The following is a 19,731-nucleotide window of genomic DNA, read 5'->3' as shown; positions in this document are numbered from 1 at the left end:
TAAAGTCTTGTGTGCGCTCATCTATGACCCAAATAAATGAAGCCCTAATTCATGCAATTACCACGACTGCGTTACAATATGACTTTTATGAATCAGCCAGTGCCTTAGTTTACTCCTAATAGGAATTGTATTTGGTTGGTTGTGCATTCAAGCATGTGTTTTTAAGCCGGCACCTTTATAATGTTGGTTTTCATGACCAACATTACAAAGGCACTTTGCACTAGATGTTGCTTTGTATTTGACTTAGACATTTTGTTGTAAACGAAAAACATGACTGACCATGTATTATTCCCAGAAAATTCTAATAAATTGGTTTATATAAATGGTTTATTTATTTATTTTATTTTTTTGGCTACTTTCTTGATGATCGCACCACATGAGATTTTATGAAATTTACATAATGGGACAATGTAATATTTTGACAAATACAAATACAAAACGCTTTGAAAATCATGCCAAATAGTGCAGTAAAGAGGCATTTTATAGAAATTTCCAAAGCAGCAGTTATGGCCAGACGGTCGCACCATATGATATCTTGACACTTTAAATAACAGAAAAATTACAAATAACTAATGATTTTTAAAAGCTTAAAGTAAATACACACATTGGAGAATTACTACATATATAGGATCTTTTTTATGCATTTAAACCCATTTTTAACTGAAGGCGTCGCATCATCGACCCATGTATAAATTCACCCTTCAGTGACTGCCACCCAACCCTTGGTCTCTCGGTCTCGTCATGATGATGCGGCTCCTGAAGAAATAATTAAAAAAGAAGCGTGAAGTTGTTATTTGCATAGAAATGGGCTGATGCCTGGAGACAGGAGGGACACAGATATCATTCCTCCTAGAGCAAAATTGAGCACTTCTGCCCAGACAGATCGCTCTCTCTATCCCTCTATTTATTCATTTCTCCATTCACTGCAGCAGTCCAGAGCAGGTTATTATAAATTTACCTGTGCATGTCTTTACAATGCAATATCAGGTTGTAATGCATGATGTTATCTTCTGGATCAGCAGGAACGCCCTATCTATCCCTGTGAATGTCCTTTGCAATCCTATTATTGTCAGCATCACAACTCAGGTCTCCGGATATGCTAGCCAATCCTAGACTTCTGGGGGGTCCTTTTTGTGAGGGGGCCCTGTCAGTGCATTCATAAAAACCCGTTCACTGTCTCTACTTAAACGTAGCTATAAACAAAATGTTAACTAATAACATGTATTATATTATTGCTGTACATATGGACATTACTGTGACACGCATTGGAATACTTCCTAATTATAACATTAAAATGTGTTTTCTGAAAAGCCCTTAATCTGTTACATTGTTATTTAGAAAACAAGGTCTACTGCCAAATATATTCTTTACGAATATAAAATAAAACCAAAATAGCTGTCAGAAAAACTATAACAAACAACAGATTTTTCAATTTGCTTAAAAACTAAGGCATGATCAATATTGTTTACTTGCCAAAATACATCAGTAATGCTAACTTTAGGCATGTGCATTGTTTTAAAATGCTAACAGGAGTCACAAAACAGCTTGCTTGCGTGATTGAACTTGTTTATTTCTTTAACACGTATGAAAAACTTTGATTTGAAATAAACAAATTCATTCACGCAAGCAAGCTGTTTTGTGACTCCTGTTAGCATTTTAAAACCAGTTTAATCCACTTACCCGTTTCCTATCCCTATTGTGTTTATATATATATTAATCTCTCTCAAGGGTTTTTGTCCTCCTAGGAGTTTTCCCACAAGGTTTTTGTCCTAGGGGTTTTTTCATCCCCGGGAGAGTCAGCCAACATTGGCTTAACTTAGCACTTAGCACTGTATACATTATTACTTAGCTCGCTTGTACGGTTTATTTTTAACTGCTGTTGTCTTCTTATATTATCTAGATTATTCTGTGTTTTTCTATTCATGTAAAGCTGCTTTGAAACAATGAACAATTGTGAAAAGCACTATACAAATAAAATTGAATTTAATTAATATTGAATCTTGAGATTTGGATCAGAGTGTTTATAATAAATCCATTGCATGGTTACTCAAGACTAGATTTGAATTTAAACATTAATCTGTTCTTAATATTTTATACTTCCATGGCGCTTATTGTATTTTCTGCTCCAGACAGATAGCTTTAAATCATATCCATATATCAAGGATAACCACAACAAGACCCAGAGCAGTGTACTAAATACATTGGCTTACTTTGTTTTACTATTCAATTTACTCCATATTGCACAACCCTTTTAAGTATAATTTAAAGTATTATTCATTGAGGGTGAGCGTGAATACACATGTGGTGTCTCTCCACACAGACAAAAAATAGAGCTAAATCTCCAAATAATCTTTTCAACAACCAGGCAGTTTTAAGGGAAAATGGTAAAAGGTCCTAGTACTAGTAAGCTAATAAAGTTTACCTAATAAAGGGGCCAGTAAATAAACATTAGGCAGTGTTTTAAAGATTCATGGGCAATGCATTCATAAAGGTTCATGAGGATGAGACTATACTAATCTTTACAGTTTAGTCATTCATTTCTTTTCTTTCCACAGGTTCTGGGTCGTGAGGTGTACACCTCCAATAATCAGCTGGGTGGAGTACAAATCATGCACAATAATGGTGTTACACACACTACTGTTTGTGATGATTTTGAGGGAGTGTTTACATTACTACAGTGGCTGTCTTACATGCCAAAGGTATGCAGAATGGCCTGCAGAGGACTTGAACAGGTTGACTGTAAAATATGTGATTATCCCATACAAATGTCAACTGTTTTATTTGAATCATTGAAAGCTTTGTGGCCCAGACAATTGAACATATTCTGAGGCTAGTTGTGGGTGTTCCACAATGTTTTTATTTTTACAGAAAACATCTAGTCCTGTGCCTATGCTATCTGCTAAGGATCCAATTGATCGTCCAGTTGAGTTTGTTCCTACCAAGGCACCTTATGACCCACGCTGGATGCTGGCGGGACGTCCCAGTCAGAGTAAGTGCATACCACAACCCACATTTAAAGCTGATTTTTTTTGCTTGAATGCGTGCTATATGGACTGATGCATATATAGCATATAGCAAAATAATTTCAACCCCTACTTTAGTTTGTTTAAGCAATTAAAAGTGTTTACAAGAATATACTTAAAGTGGAAGTACGATGGTGTGAAAAGTGTTGGCCCCCTTCCTGATTTTTTATTTTTTTGCATGTTTGTCACAAATTTACATATAAATCAAAGATAACACAAGTAAACACAATTTGCAGTTTTTATAAATTGATAGATAGATTTTTATTATGAAAACTAAAATTCAAACATACATGGCCCTGTGTGGAAAAGTGCATGTTGTGTTTACTTGTGTTATCTTTGATTAATATTTACATTTGTTTGATTATCTGAAATATTATAGTGTGACAAACATGCATATATATATATATATATATATATATATATATATATATATATATATATATATTAGTAAATAACATTGAATTATGATTATTTCTAACTACACACACTTAAAGTTCCTTATGTTGCTTGTTGGGATTTGTAGATGGTTCCTGTGCTGATGTTTTTTATATTAATTGTGAGAGGAATGTGTTATTCGGAGAGGGGAGAAGTAATAGATGACTGTGGTCTGAGGGTTTATGTTTGAGGCACAGCTCTAGGTCTCTCCTCTCAGAGATAAGACTGGGATATATGGAATGTTTTTTACAGCAGAGACAGATTACACATCACTGTAATTGCCACAGTGAGGTAGGGAGATATCAAGAGTAGGGTGGCAGCAGAGAGTCTTTGTCTTGCCGCTAAGACAAGTTTCAGAGTCTAATTGAATGGTAACCTCTCACTGCAGCAAGCATATTCTCTGTCTCAGCTCAGCATATATCTGATGAAGATACGCTGCTTTTATGGCTATCTTTCTCTCTCTTCCTCCACACAGAACACGAAGGGTGTGTGGGTTAGTGGGTTCTTTGATCATGGGTCTTTTCTGGAGATCATGCAGCCATGGGCACAAAGTGTAATCGTGGGTCGGGCCAGGTAAGCACCAGTGTACCATATATTCTCAATACTATGAGAACGACCCTAATCCTTGTGTTTTTATATGTATCATGAAATGTGGCAAGATAATGACTATTTTTATTTTCCGTCCCTTCCATTTTACATATGCTACAGTAGTAATTTCTCATTTTAGCAAAGGCTTAAATCACACTGATGACCGCATATAATTTTTACATTCTCTGTCATTGCGGAGTCTTCCTCTCACCTATTGACCTTAGTATGACATCAGTGTCTAAAAGGCAGCATTTGTCAGTAGGAATAATTCTGCATTGAACATTAGAGTACATCAGTCCACTGAAATCTCTATAATAACCAAATATTTAAAAGAGAATGCTCTTTATAATAGAGATGTGTGTTAAATTATTTTAATTTTGTTAAATTGACACTAGAGTATGTTAATGTTGTTACAGAATGTAGTCGTATAGACTAAGGGGCCAATCACACCAAAAGCGTTTATGGCAGTTGCAGGTGGCTTTTTTGAATGATATTCTATAGGCATTGAGGTGTGCCTTACGTTGTGGTGAGGGAAGTTTACAGTTGCAGTTAAAGAACCGGACTCCACTCGATCACTCTCTCCTGCGTGTTTGTGCACCTCTCACCCACAAACAAGGTCAGAGCAAGCGTCCTCTTTTTAAAGTTTCTACTAATATGACAGTTAACAGCAAAAGAGCGCTCACGCTTCAATATTTGATTGATAAGACCGCTGACTTGGTGGTTTCCTAGCAATATAAAAAGGCGAGCCGCACTGCTCTTTTTTTTTTTAAGGCAGTGTGTCATGCCTTGCGTTTCCAAGCGTTTAAATCGCGTTTGGTGAGATTAGCCCCTAACAGTTTTATCTTAACTCTAATGTGACTATAAACAAATGAACTTCCTGGGGTCGACTGCGGCGCAGGCGCCACAACCTTTTTATTTCTTTATTTTTTAATCATTGCGCAAAAAGACTCAGGTTACTCTGCTAATTTTGGATATACAGATGTGATTTATACATAATTTAAAAGTAAAACATTAAAGTGTCTTTTTTCACTCAAAATAAAAACAGAATGTTGTGCTTTTTGCAAAAATAAATAAAATACGATGCACGTTCTATTCTCTCTCCCTCAGTGAAGTCCTTTCAGAAACGCATCAGAAAAATTTACTGAAACTTAACGAATACTTATTATGTTTACTATGTCTTTTCCAAAGGAGTGGATTTTTTTAAAAGTGCTTTTTTAGAAGTGGAGGTCTTTGCCAAAAAAGCTTGCATGCACTTAAATTTGTTTAATGCCAATGAAATGACTAAAAGGACATTTGTGAAAATGAGGGGGTATATTTTGAACTAATAACCTTTTCACTGCACTTTTCATTACTGAACCTAAACATAAGAGCCTGATTAAAATGCTCATTTATAAGAAAACATGTTGTGACACTCTTTTACTGTAAACTGTGACTGTCACTTTAGCAGAAACCTTAAAAAGAGGGTGCTTGCCCTGACCTTGATCGAGGGTGAGAGGTGCACAAACATGCAGGAGAGAGTGAGTGCAGTCCGGTTGTTCCAAGCATCTGTAAACTTCCATCACCGCAACAGAAAGCCCGCCTCTCCCCTCATTCCATTGGACAATGGAAAACGCAGATGACGTCGGGCACTTTTCCGCTCTCAGCGGTCCTTCAAAAACGCATGCTGTGGCAGGCAGAAAAAAACGCAAGGCATTCTGCGCGCATAAACAGCCAGCATAACGCTCAATGCCCTTAGAAAATCATTCAAAAAAGGCACCTGCAACCAGTGTCCTGCACGGGTCCATTTTTGGAGATCCGCCCCCAAACGTACCCACAAAGTTCAGCACCAGATCCGACCCGTCACCGTGATATCAAAATTAAATCCGGACCTGCTCAGACCAGTAATATTTGGCCCGTTACCCGATCTGTGCCCGCGATAAATCACACACGCTAAAATCATTCCAATTAAAGTGCTTTGTTGTGATCTAGAGAGAGGTGCGAGATAAAAAATAGTGTCATGAATAGGCTTATGAAACCTGCTAAAGTGGGCTTTTTGCGCCATTCAAGCAGCCTACCATCGGCACCCAAATAGGCTATGGAACCTGATAACTATACGCAAATACCTATTAATGACCTATTCATGAAAAAACAAGAACAAATACAACTTCGTATTATCACACTGTCTTCACACATCCAATTTGGCCTTTAAAGACTTGACGACAATTTTATATACTCCGCTTGATAACTTTACTTTTACTTTATCCATAGCTACTCCTGCAACGCTCACTCCAACTATGCTACGAGGAGCATCAACAAAAATCGCAATGGTGGTGACGTGATGGGTCAAATGTCATATCGTTGTTGCGTGTGTGTAATGGTAGTTTAGACATACAAATATTGGACATATTTTTATCCGCGCAACTACCCGCCCGCAAAGAGTTAATTATCCGCCCACATCCCTGCCTCTGAATTTTAGGAATGTCACAATCCACCCGTTTTAGCCACTTTTATGCAGGTACCCGACCCGTTGCAGGACTCTGCCTGCAACTGCCATAAACGCATTTGGTGTGATTGGCCCCTTAGAAGGTTTTGCATTTAAACTGCTCATATCTCTTTATTAACTAAATTAGAACCGTGTAAAAATTCAAATAACTTTTTTTTGTAATTGAAGAGTGTTTATATAATGTGTCTCTGTATAACAAACATCTCTTGTCAATCAAAGGTTGGGTGGGATACCAACTGGAGTTGTTGCAGTAGAAACCCGATCCGTGGAGTTGTCCATTCCAGCAGATCCTGCTAATCTAGATTCAGAAGCCAAGGTGAGCACTAAAAGAAGCATGTATGTGACTCTTCCTCTCTCATTTTCTCTCTGAAGATAATAATCCAGTATTTGTGCTGTGTTTCCTGTAGATCATCCAGCAGGCAGGACAGGTGTGGTTCCCTGATTCTGCTTTTAAGACAGCACAGGCCATTAAAGACTTTAACAGAGAGGGTCTTCCTCTCATCGTTTTCGCCAACTGGAGGGGCTTTTCTGGAGGAATGAAAGGTCATTGACACAGAAAAGGAACTGGGTTTGGGTTTAAGTACATATACTTTGGAGACATGTGATGGTTTTTGCTAACACCTCAATTCGTGTGACTTCAGACATGTATGATCAGGTGCTGAAGTTTGGAGCGTATATAGTGGATGGGCTGAGAGAGTACAGGCAGCCAGTACTGGTCTACATCCCACCACAGGCAGAGCTCAGAGGAGGATCCTGGGTTGTGATAGACCCCACCATTAACCCTCGTCACATGGAGATGTATGCAGACAAGGACAGCCGGTAAGAAGATCAGGATGTGGGAGTAAAATATCTGTAAAAAAAAATCTTTATATCATGATATTTAAAGTTTAATGCGGACATGCAAATTTGTTGTTTCTGGTTAGCATGCAGCATAACCTCCCTTTTTTATATTAGTTGTACTAACTTTTGGTCATTTTGTGAAGAGAAATGCATTGATCTGTTTGTGTTCAACAGTGGTGGAGTTCTGGAGCCTGAGGGCACAGTGGAGATTAAGTTTCGTAAGAAAGATCTGGTAAAGACCATGAGACGAGTGGACCCAGTGTACATGGGGCTGGCAGAAAGACTGGGTAAGTTACATTTATTGTTGAGATTATCCACTTGTTAAGTCGAATGTCACACAGCACCGCTCCCTGGTCCAAATGCTCTGCAGGGGCCTAAAGCAAACAACAAACAATACTGATTTACACCGACGGTGTGCTTTAAAATAGTGGAAAACTCACAATCCTTTTATCTCAATACTGACATCCCAGTTGACCGGAATGCCTGGAGAATGCAGTGTACACTGAGTTTATAAAAGCTTAGCTTTAATGCGTGATTTGAATAAACAACGCTCATAAACCGCTATAGAGATTGTAGTCTGACTTGAAATGAATGTTGTCTTTTTTACAGATTGGTTCTTGGGAATTAGCATATTATACTTACAAAGGCATCTGACAATGTAACAATGGCAGCTGTCGTGATTTTTAGATTCTAGATACAAGATTTTCTGATTGCTTGCTGATTTCCATAATTCTGTTTCCACTGAGTTTTTGTTTCCTCGTTGGATGTGTATAAGTTCTGTATTAAAGCACCTTACCACTGCTGATTATGTCGATCCTCTTTGTCTCGTCCAGAGGAGACGTGTCAATCACAGGGGCCTTAGATCTATCAGACCCCAGTGCTGTTACACGCCTCCCTCAATCGATTACACCCTCAGCAGTCACTAAAGAAGACCGTGCCACAAGAGTGGCCTGCGGTATCGCAGGCGGCCGAGCTGAATGATTAGTTGTGACGTGATCGATCTCTGGTAGACAGCCACAGGGCTGATGGGAGATCTTAGAGAGCTCCTTGGCTAGGCTGCATATGTGTGTGTGTATATGTATATGTATATGTATATGTATATATATATATGTGCATTATCTTTAGACTTTAGAACTGACACAAAGGTTGAGATGTGCTGTATTGTTCTATATTAATATATTGCGCTATTATTTTTGCAACATCATATGCAAATTTACATGTCAGTTTGTTCGTGTTTGTATTCAGGCACGCCAGAGTTGAGCGTGAGCGAGCGTAAGGAGCTGGAGGGTAAATTGAAAGAGAGAGAAGAGTTTCTGCTGCCCATATATCATCAGATAGCTGTGCAGTTTGCTGACCTTCATGACACGCCAGGCCGCATGCAGGAGAAGGGAGTCATCACTGTGAGTATTCAGTTCTGCTAAAGTCTGCATGAACTGCATGCCCTGCTGTTGACATTTTCACATCTGGTCTATTGCATGGTCATAAAAAAGACTACTGTGGTCAAATCAGATGATAATACTGTGGCACTACACTTGCCAGCCTCTTTTTTTAGGTACACCTGTTAAATCACCTGCTAATCAGCCAATTACATGGCAGCTACTCAATGCATTTAGGCATCTAGACGTGGTGAAGATGACTTGCTGAAGTTCAAACCGAGCATCATAATGGGGAGGAAAGGGTATTTAAGTGACATGGCATGGTTGTTGGTGCCAGAATGGCTTTTCTGAGTATTTCACGTCCTTAGCACACCCTCTGTCAAAATGAAGCCGCGACTTAAACAACCATTCTGTTTGCACATTAGGCTTAACATTGTCTAATGCAATATTGTTTGGTTATGAGCAACCTTGCGACCGTCAGCATTTGCCACAGATGTGAAAACAACAAAATGCGGACCGTGGATTATGAAGTCATAACCATGCATTGTTTACAAATACAACAAATTACGCGTCAAACAGCCGACAAATTTGCTGCAACTACATGCTGCCGTTTCATGATGGACCAAAATCTCGAATAATTTTTTTGAACACCTTGTTGAATCTATACCATAAAGAATTAAGAGGCAGTTAAAATGGGGTCCAACCCGGTACTAGCAAGGTGTACCTAAAAATTCTGCTGGGCAGTGAGTACATGTTTTCAGAAGCCAACTAGGGCTGGGTACCGAATGTCGATACTTTTATGGTATCGAACGAAAAACTCAGATACTTTGAGTATCGAAAAATGATTTATCTTTCGGTGCCAAATTTTGATTCCAAAAGCGAAGCGGCTTTGTCTGTGTGAACCTGTACTTGCGTGTAAGGACCTAAAGCGCCGGCGATTGGATGTCCACCATCACGTGACGGGGAGGATACTCGCAGTCCAACTTGCAGTCACCCAGCACAAGTGTAGAAAGGATGCAATATGAGAAATTTACAGAAAGTCTTTGTGACAGTTGTCTTACCAATAGAGTTAGCGCAAGTATGGCCGTATTGTCTCCGTGAAAGGTACATCAATCAAAACGGCGCTTCGTGACGAGGGGTTTCAGTTTAAAGTCGCAATGAAATTGAAATGAAAAACTATATATATATATATGAAGAGTTTGGTTCCAAAACGCAATAAATCCATTTTGACAAATTTTGGTAAAAACGTGTTTTCTATACCAAGAAAGTGACAAGATGAAAACAACTATTTTCTGTTACAAACTTTCACACAGCATCTTTAGGTTATAAAAACATAAAAAAATTCAAATCCATAAGTTGATTTTCAAAGATTTATTATAAAAACGGATTACTTTTTCCACAAAATGCAATAAATCCATGACAAGTTTTTATTCAAAATGCTATAAATCTATTGAATCAATAGCCTATATAAATGTGCATTCATCTTTGCCATGTTATATTCATTTAGTTGACTAGTTGTACACACTAATTAAAAATATAAACATTAATGTTATTAATCAAAACACTTACTTTGTCATTAAGAACCCTGTCATTGCGGTTACTTGACGTCTTCGCTTAACGTCTTTCACAGCGATCGACTGTAAAATGTTTTTGGTCCTGCTCGATTTTCGTTGACTTTGAGTAAAATTATGTACAGTTTTTAATAAGATCCTCTGGGGTCAATGTGTTAGCATGAGAAGCTTGATGCTGTCGGGAGAACAAGCACCCGTCTCCCGAGTGCCTCTCAGGGAAATTGTTAGATGCTGATGGCTTACGTTTCTTTCCCATCACAGAAAACCATCACAGGTTTAGCGATGCAATTAAAGTATTATTTTGTTTTGCTTGTTGATCACGTAGTACAAAGTAGATGAGGAAAACCAGGACTCCGTGTACTACGCGCGTCCGCCATTGTTTGTTTACATTGAGTGAACGGTGGGCTGTAATATCAGAAATGGAGTTATTGCGTTCTGTAAAAAAGTGGGAGTGGCGTTTGTCGCATTTTGGGAAAAAAGGGAGAAAAGATGACAGAATAACACGGCGGATATTGGATTTTGCGTAAAATTAAGAATTTACTTTTAACTACTGACCTGATATAATACTGATTTTGGCAGTAACTCATTTTTTTCAAAAATGGCGTTTATTGCGTTTTGGAACCAAACTCTTCATATATATATATATATATATATATATATATATTTTTTTTTTTTTTAATATTGTGGTATTATTAACAAATGACTTATCTGTGAGCTTCATTAGTTTTAAAAATTTTGTGTGTGCTCATAATCTTTAATCAAAAATGCAAATCTCCTCCCCTCCTAAAAAAGAATATCTCTGCACTTCCGGTCATATGGTATGGCAGGTGGGCGGGGTCCAGGGGAAGAACGCAGCGATTAGCAATTAGCAACACGACCCAACTTCAAGCCTTCATGCCCTCATCTCCCAAAATGGATGATGCGTTTAAACCTATTTTTTACAGTCTATGTAAACTTGACGCACACGCGCATCCCAACACGAGCCTGACTCGTTATTCAAAACAAACTAAAATTTAATTTAACTGGTTTGCTAATTTTACTTGAATGAAATGACATTGAACGCATTTACTACTCATTTTAAAAATCCCAAAATGTATTTAATGTTTTGATAATTATGAAGTTGAGTATTGTTTACAAAAATCACACATGCATACAAATCTTCCCAGTAAAACTCAGTCACCCATTTAAATATTTTAACTTTTTGTCAAAGTTGCAGCTATAATGAACCCACTTAGTGTTAGTCCAAGCTAAATACCATTTTACATTTCATAAAATATGTGTTAATTATATTCTTAATTCTTAAAAAAAACTGATAAGTGTGTCTGCTGGGGCACCCCATCCAAAAAACACAACCAGTTTTATTAATAATGTTACCCTGAGTGAGAAGTGTTAACAGAATTTGTTTTAATTAAGGTGAAAAATAAAAGTTGTGTGTTGAATGTATTTTTGTTAATGTTTCAATGGATTTTAAAACATATGGTATCGAAAAAAAGTATCGTTAGGAACCAGTATCGAAACGGAGGTATCGAAATTGGCACCGGATCGAAAGATTTTAAACAATACCCAGCCCTAATTAGCCAACAGTGAAGAAGAGCACAGTGTTACATTTATTAAGAAATATAAGTCTGAGGTAGGGTGTCTTAATCCCCCAAGCCATTAAAATTTGTAAGTAGGGGATGTTGAAGGTGTGGAAGAAGCCTACATTTCTATTAAAATCATTTAAAAAATGATTTTCAAACTTCATTGTAACTTTAAGCATGATTCCTAAGTTAATGTTTTACACACTTGTGTTTCTTTGCATAAAAACTTTTACGAGGCTTCTGCTTAAATGCATATTAGTTTTGTAAACAATTCTAACTGTGTCTACATGCTGCAGGAATTTCTTTACAAAACGTGAATTTGTAAATCACATTTTCAAAAAAATAAAAAGATGAATTGTCCAGCATACATGGGAATTCATTTTATAAGTGTTTAAAAAGCATCCCAGGATGCACCTCGTAGTAATAATACAGAACAAGGTATGGCCAAATTATTTAACAGGACTGAAAAAGACATTGTTTTACTTTGTAACTTTGATTTAAAACCGTGTGTGTGTGTTCAGGATATCCTTGAGTGGCAGACTTCTCGTCAGTTCTTCTACTGGCGTTTGCGTCGGTTACTGTTGGAGGACACCGTGAAGAGGAAAATCCAGTGTGCTAACAGCGAGCTGACGGATGGGCAGGTTCAAGCCATGCTGCGCCGCTGGTTTGTGGAAGCAGAGGGTGCTGTAAAAGTATGTCATCAAAAAACTACATTTTTTCACAATAATATTTTTGTAATGGTATATAAGTATGTACCCATTGCTAATGTTAAAAAATGTTTGTTTCTCAAACACTTCCCCAGCCTGCCCTGTTCTGCCACTGTGTAACATCACTAATAATTAAACACTTTTGACACTGTACCCCTGTTAATAGTTGTGTCTTTTGGTAAGAATAATTTTTTCGCGGCTGCTCCTACCACAAATTAAAGTCTTCCTGGAGTGTGAACTTGGAGAATAAATGAAAAGTAGAAATGATCAGAATGGATGCAAAGCCTAGACAAGGCCTTCACCAATCATCACACCACACAGGTCCTGCTTGGAGCAGAGCCAAGCCTCCAGGGCAGGCTGAAGTATCTGTGGAAGACAGTGTCTGGACCACTAATACATTACTCCAATCAGAGCGAGCTATCTTAAGCTACAATTAATCTCCACCCTGGCACGCACAGATAGGAGAGCAACACGCTGTTTCTTAATTAAAAGCAAACGGATTAAAAATGATTAATATGGGGCATTAAATGTTCTTGCCGACTACAAGTGCTTGCGTTTTTTGGAAGCGCGGAAGCCCATTAATGCTCCAACAAATCTTCACAAGCACAAGTCCGGCTTTGTTTCAGATCAGCCCGATGTTATCTGTCTAAGTCTAAATGAAGAGCTGTTGAGTTACATTGTGACTTGGTTTTCAAATAGAAACATTTTCAGAAAGTTTATGTGGAAGGAAGCAGCAAGCAAGCATCAAAGTATATTTGAGATGTATTTCTTTCCTCTTATTTTTATTTATATTCTCTCTGTTTTGTCTCTCCCAGGCGTATATGTGGGATAGTAATGAGGAGGTTGTGGAGTGGTTGGAGAGGCAGTTGGCAGAAGAAGAGGGTGCCAGGTCTGTCATCGATGAGAATATCAAATATATCCGCAGGGACCACATTCTCAAACAGATCCGCAGGTACTTTATACAAACCATATGGTGTCTGTCTGTAAATTATTTAACTTTTTACACAGCTGCTTAACAAACAAATATAGAAATGGACATGAAATGAAATGAAGAGCTCGGATGCAAAAGTGTGTCTGACATGTTTTCTTGTAAATGAGCATTTTCAGGATCTTATGTTTAGGTTTAGTAATTGCACTTTAATGGCAATAAACAAATTTGACTGTTTCCTGGCAAAACCATTTAAGTACATGCAGAAATCACAACTTCTAAAAAGTCCACTCTCCGGTCATCTTTTCACTGTCTTTTCTGAATAAAAGTAAAAGGCTCAAAAATCTGGTCAACATCCAATATATTTTGTAAACCTCCTCTAAAAATATCCTGTGGCTTCTTCTTCCAAGCATGTGGAGGCTTTGCTGAAAAATCGTTGTGCCGTTTAACGGATTCTGCCAACAAACTTGTATTTCTGAATTGCCTGAGGCCTTTAAGCGGATTTGAATCGAAAGTAATTGATTCATGTACATGGCTCCAGACTGCGACCAAAAATTTGAGAGTGTGCGACTGAATTTTACATCCAGTCGAACATGTGCGACCAGTAAATTTGCCTCCCCCAACCTTCGTATTTTTTTTATACATTAAACGTGGAAGGGGCACGTCAATGATCAATGAAATGAGCAATGAAATAATCAAAGAGATGTGAGCGCACACACACACACTCATGAGAATGCTGGTGTCATACAAAATTCATTCACAATTACTTTTTTTTGCCAGTTTTGTTAGTCTGGAGCCCTGGCTTTGAATTAGTAGGAATTTGTACCTACCTGAGAAAATAACTGGCTAATAGATAGCACACTAGTGAAACTGAAGAACTAAAGCCTAACATTTAATGCACTTATCCAGTCTTTTCAGTGTCTGTGAATATAACTGTTGGGTAGGATGAGCTAAATATACATTTTGAACTAACAGACACTCTATAGTCACCCGTAAAGACTTTTTCTTCCACTGTTTCCACTGTTTACTATCTGTACTGTCATGACAGCGATGGTGCTGATTTCTGCATCCATTATTAAAGCAATTATTAGTAATACAGTGGAAATTAATAGATTTGGTTAGCATGTTGATTTACGGTGTGCGCCCCTAAATTTTCTGGTTGTGCCCCTAAAATTTTCATTTGGGGGCCACTGTGCTCCTAGTGAAAAAAGTTAGTCTGGAGCCCTGACGTATAATACGCGCCGAGATCATTCGGTCAATATCATCATCTAATTTTTAACACAGATGGCGTTTAGCGGCTTTTTATAGTAGTTGATTTATTAGTTGAGGTTAAAAAAATAGTTTGTAGTGAAAACATAAGGGCAGCTATGTAATAAACAGGTTTCCAGGATGAGCATTCACTGTTTCCATATGCAATGGTTATTTAGAAATATTTGACTGCTAAATGCTTTAATTGTCCAATCAATTTCCAGTTTATATATGGTGTGAAAATATTTGCTTTGACTTCAGTTACAAATATGATTTTGTGTCATATTTAATATCATATTAAATATGCTTTTGGTGTTTTATCAACCAACTTTTTGAGATCTTACCCTGGGATGCTTAAGGGGCTGTTCACATTTCACGTCTTTTGTGCACACAGTACTTTATTTGTATGTAGATTTGCAGCAAGCTTTTTCCAGGTTTTTCAAATATTTAAACTTCAAAAAGCTGCCTTTGGAACGCAGGTCATGTTAATAGAACCAACCAATCAGCTTCACCCTTTACGTATCAACATTGTATCATGCAAACATTGTATCGTTTAAAAGTAACATATGTCAGTGCCATTGATTTGTCTCAAGATACACACATTGTTTATAAAATATGCTTAAACAACTTAATTTAACGGTAGCACTTTATTTTACAGTACGTGTTCTTGCTTTGTACATATATGGTAAATATGTTGTACTTGCAGACAAATGTGTGGTACTTACTTTTGAGTATCTACATGGTAATTAAATGGTATAATTAACTTATAAACTTACCAATTGTACATACTTGGTAGTTATTTTGTAACTCTTGATAGGTGCTGGGTAATACCAGATAAATACATACAGTGTAGGTATACACTACCTAACAAGAAACAATACTGTACTTACAAATGAATGTACAATATAAGTTCTCCACAACAATAAATCTTATTTTATGGTCTAACTAGTTAATATGTTCCTGGTAGTTAATGCATACGGTATTCAATGCCTGGGTTTAAAAGGTACAATAAAGGACTTTTATTAACTTACACTTGCCTGCATGTACCACACACTTACCATGTATATAAAATGTGTAAGTACAGTAGTGTTTCACGTTAATTACAGTATACATGCACTTTATGTGGCGGTCATTAACTTACACTGGCCTGTATGTACTACATGTACTTACCATGTACATCCAATTTGTAGGCACAGCAGTTTGTTATTAGTTCATATTATGTACACCATAAGTACCTATCATTAACCCACACTTAACTGTAAGTACTAAATTCTTATATTGTACATTCATTTGTAAGAACAGTAGTGTTTCTTGTTAGTTACAGTATACTTACACTACAAGTATGTTTCTGGTATTACCCAGTACTTGTCTAGAGTTGCATAATAACTATCAAGTATTTACCACTGGTAAGTACACTATATATGTACAAGGTCATTACACTACTGTAAAATAAAGTGCTTCCAATTTAAATAAGGCATAGTCCTGGGTTTAGCTAAGCCTTGTCTGTAAAACCAGGCCTTAGTTTTATTATAAAATAATAAAATAATATATGTTATTGTTTTTGTCTGATAAAGTTAAACATTTAAGCACATGCCTTTTAGATTTAAGGGTTTGTAGGATCATACAAACATTTTCAGTCAAGCGACTCTAAACTTTTGATGAGTAGTGTAAAATACGCTTTTCTCAGATGATCCATTTTAACACTAATGCACAAAGTTAAGATTCAGTTTTTAAAGAAATATTCCTAATGTCTACCATTTGTTTATTTTTCTGTTTTAGCCTGGTTCAAGCTAACCCCGAGGTGGCCATGGACTCCATTGTTTACATGACGCAACACATATCCCCTACACAGCGTGCCGAGGTGGTCCGCATTCTGTCCACCATGGACGCCCCTGCCTCATCATAGAGCAGTATCGCCGCCATCACCTCAGAGCCTGCTCTTAATGCTATAGAAATAGCTACTGGAGACTGGGACTAGATGAGCCGACATGGCAGTGCTGTCACACTGTTGGCTATGATTCTGAAAGTAGGAGTAATGACAGAAATACACTGTACTTCTTTTTACACTGTAAAAATGTTAGAAATACATGTCAATGCGCACCTTTAGACACTAAAGTCAAAAAAATGTACTAGCATTTTTGTCATTTATAATATTGTTTGGCAATCTAGTCACGTGCACTTTGATACATAGTTTAATGGAGACCAACTGTTGTAGAGATGAAAAAATGGCACAAGATAAATCTTTTAGATGGCATTTTCTTTTTTTCTATAACACTTTATAGGCAGTGTAGAAAACAGTAGATTACTGTATGAGAGCGAGTGATTAACAGTAGTAAGAGTTTACAGCTTTGTAACCAGTTGAACGTCTTTAAACAACTCAATATTTTTCCTCGCTGTTCCAAAGCACGTGCATGATAAATTTTCAGCCAGACACATCAATCATCTGCATTGGTGTGTCTGGCTGAAAATTTATCATGCACGTGCTTTGGAACAGCGAGGAAAAATATTGTCTTACACGGTTTACACTGAAAGCAAGCAATGTGACTGTACTAGACAGATCTATCTAGTTTTGTTGCAGTGTGAACACAGTATTACTCTACATGTGGAAGGTCACGTGACCTGTATGATTTCAGTCATGTTTCATTCCCTTGTTGCAAATATTATTTTTTTTATGTGTTCACTGATATTGTACTATTATCGATATGCTGTTTTTAGCATAGAAAATATGTTACATTGTCATAACTTATTAAACTAATCAAGTAGTACGGTACATGATGACACTATATGAGTGATTGTAGACTATTCAACATTCAGGTTAGCTGAATTTCATTGTTACCATATGAACTGTAGAACGACATACTGGAATTGTGATGGACATATTTACATTAAAAAAAACAATGGAAAAGGATATCTTAAGGAGGTGAATGAAGTAATGAACCTTCTCATCATGGTATCATGATGGTTGCAGATGCTGCTGGAAAACCTTAAGCTTTCTCTCAGTGCCAGGCACTATAGCTTGAATCAATGAAATGTCAACATTGTGACATATGTTATATATAACCCATATGGGCAGTAAATTGTATCACACAAATCTTTTTATGTTGCTGAATTGAACAAAAGGTGTTTGGTCTAAATGTATTATCTGTTTACTGTGGCAAGCTGTTATTGCCTTTAAAAAATTAACAATAAAATAAATTATCTAATGTGGTTTTGTATTATTTCGGTACATCTTTGTTAAATGAGGTATTATAATGGTAAAATAATTAGTGTTATAGTTTAAAAGGCTTAAAAATGCTGCAAAAAAGGTCATTCATATATCTTTTTAGCATTAGCACAAAATATTTACATTTTGTAGAGGCTTTTATTGAAAGTGACATGAGGAATGCAACAATAAAAAAGTGTGAAATGTGACCCCTTTAAAAGTGAACTTTGTGTCTGCCAGCTGATAATCAGGGCTTGTATTAATGCTCTTGAGAGAGATGGTAGACAGAGAAATGCACTTACATTGATTTATCAATTCTGACCCCTCTGTGTAGACTTCAGACTACTTTTGCATTATCTAACAACAAATACAGGGGCCAAACTGAATCAAACCAATTCAATACTCAATTAAAGTAACAGCTGAAAGTGAAGCTTAAGGTGAAGAAAAGGGTTAACCTGAAGCTCCACTTCTTAAAACAGACAGCATTGCAGCAGGGGTGTATTCCAGAAAGCAGAGTTAACTTACCATCAGCGAAACCTTAAACTTTTGGTTGATTAAACCAAAATCTGCTTTCCCCGATCATGTCGATTCCAAAACACCTGATACAAGTTTGTTTAGTCAACCTCCTACTGGTAACTGAGAGTTAATGCGCGCATACAGGGAATACATAAAGACATTATCAAATTCAAACATACCTGGGAATATCACATAACCAGATTTCTGGAATTCCCCCCAGGTGTCTGCATGCTTCCAGAGAAGCAGGGCCATTTAGGCATAGGCAAATCAGGCGGTCACCTAAGGCACCACCAGCTGCAGAGGGCGTCAAAGAGCCTATACACATTTTTAATGCTGCTTCACTGACTTGAATGAGTGACTACAAGAAAATAAAGATCAACTCTAAATGTTGCATGTATATTCCATAGTAAACAGTTTTATTCGTAGTAAGTAACCACAAATTTACCCTTAAATGTTCTCACCATAATAACAATGGTACCTTATTTATCTGTAGTATAACACTATTAAAAATGAGAGTTGTGTTTTACAATGCTAAATAATTACATTTAGATTGTGCTGTTTACTTCAAAACTGTAAATGTAATATGCACTAAAGCAGGGGTACAGTTTTTTCCCAAAATATGAAATTGTGTTCTTAGAAGCAGGGAAAAAATAACACCAGACCGTAAGTGTTGTTTTTAAATAAATATAAATTTGTCTCTTAAAATGTATTTCAAAACCTAATGTGATATTTGCCTACCCTTGGTCCAACCCTAAAATTTGATTGTTGCCCCCAGTCACCCTAGCACCATTAGGCTGGAGTACTATCAATCTGATGCCTATATGCCATTGAATCAAAGGGCTATCAGTTAATTACACGCATTTTCAGTGCTTAACACCACCATTTGATCAAAGCGTTCAAAGGTCAATTTAAAAATTGGTTCAGTAAAAAGCACAAAATTCCCTTAAAAACCTTTAATAGACAAAAAAAATGTTAAAAAAAAATTAAACTGCTTTGTTGAATTTAAGATTTGAGTGTTATGTGATCACATCATTTTTACATGATTTGTGTTTTTTTGTATGTAATATTGCATGTTAAATTGTATGACTTTGTTTGGGGGGGGCAGGAGGGGTTTCGCCTTGGGCGTCAAAAACGGCCCTGCAGAGAAGGGAGTTAAGATAGGTAGCTATTTATTGGTAGATGTGATTGGTCATTTGCTGGAACAACAAAATAACACTTTGATATAAAGAGACAAT

The 19,731-nt window shown here is 37.0% G+C and overlaps 1 protein-coding gene across 10 annotated transcripts in view; it reads left to right on the top strand.

Moving 5' to 3' along the window:
- Positions 1 to 17,981, top strand: part of acaca (acetyl-CoA carboxylase alpha) — a 60,426-nt gene extending 42,445 nt beyond the window's left edge. For all 10 annotated transcript variants that reach the window (XM_073860871.1, XM_073860869.1, XM_073860872.1 and 7 more), the window contains 11 exons: positions 2,556 to 2,699; positions 2,869 to 2,989; positions 3,935 to 4,031; positions 6,748 to 6,844; positions 6,936 to 7,071; positions 7,170 to 7,347; positions 7,543 to 7,655; positions 8,614 to 8,768; positions 12,417 to 12,587; positions 13,418 to 13,554; positions 16,558 to 17,981. In XM_073860871.1, coding sequence (XP_073716972.1) covers positions 2,556 to 2,699; positions 2,869 to 2,989; positions 3,935 to 4,031; positions 6,748 to 6,844; positions 6,936 to 7,071; positions 7,170 to 7,347; positions 7,543 to 7,655; positions 8,614 to 8,768; positions 12,417 to 12,587; positions 13,418 to 13,554; positions 16,558 to 16,684 — 1,476 coding nt within the window. In that variant the 3' untranslated portion in view covers positions 16,685 to 17,981. The remainder of the gene's footprint in view (positions 1 to 2,555; positions 2,700 to 2,868; positions 2,990 to 3,934; positions 4,032 to 6,747; positions 6,845 to 6,935; positions 7,072 to 7,169; positions 7,348 to 7,542; positions 7,656 to 8,613; positions 8,769 to 12,416; positions 12,588 to 13,417; positions 13,555 to 16,557) is intronic.
- Positions 17,982 to 19,731: the final 1,750 nt, after the last annotated feature.

The sequence above is a fragment of the Misgurnus anguillicaudatus genome, chromosome 22 (assembly GCF_027580225.2).
Source record: "Misgurnus anguillicaudatus chromosome 22, ASM2758022v2, whole genome shotgun sequence".
NCBI classification, from domain to species: Eukaryota; Metazoa; Chordata; class Actinopteri; order Cypriniformes; family Cobitidae; genus Misgurnus; species Misgurnus anguillicaudatus.
Note: the sequence above shows the minus strand (reverse complement) of the source record. Positions and strands in the feature narration are given on the sequence as shown.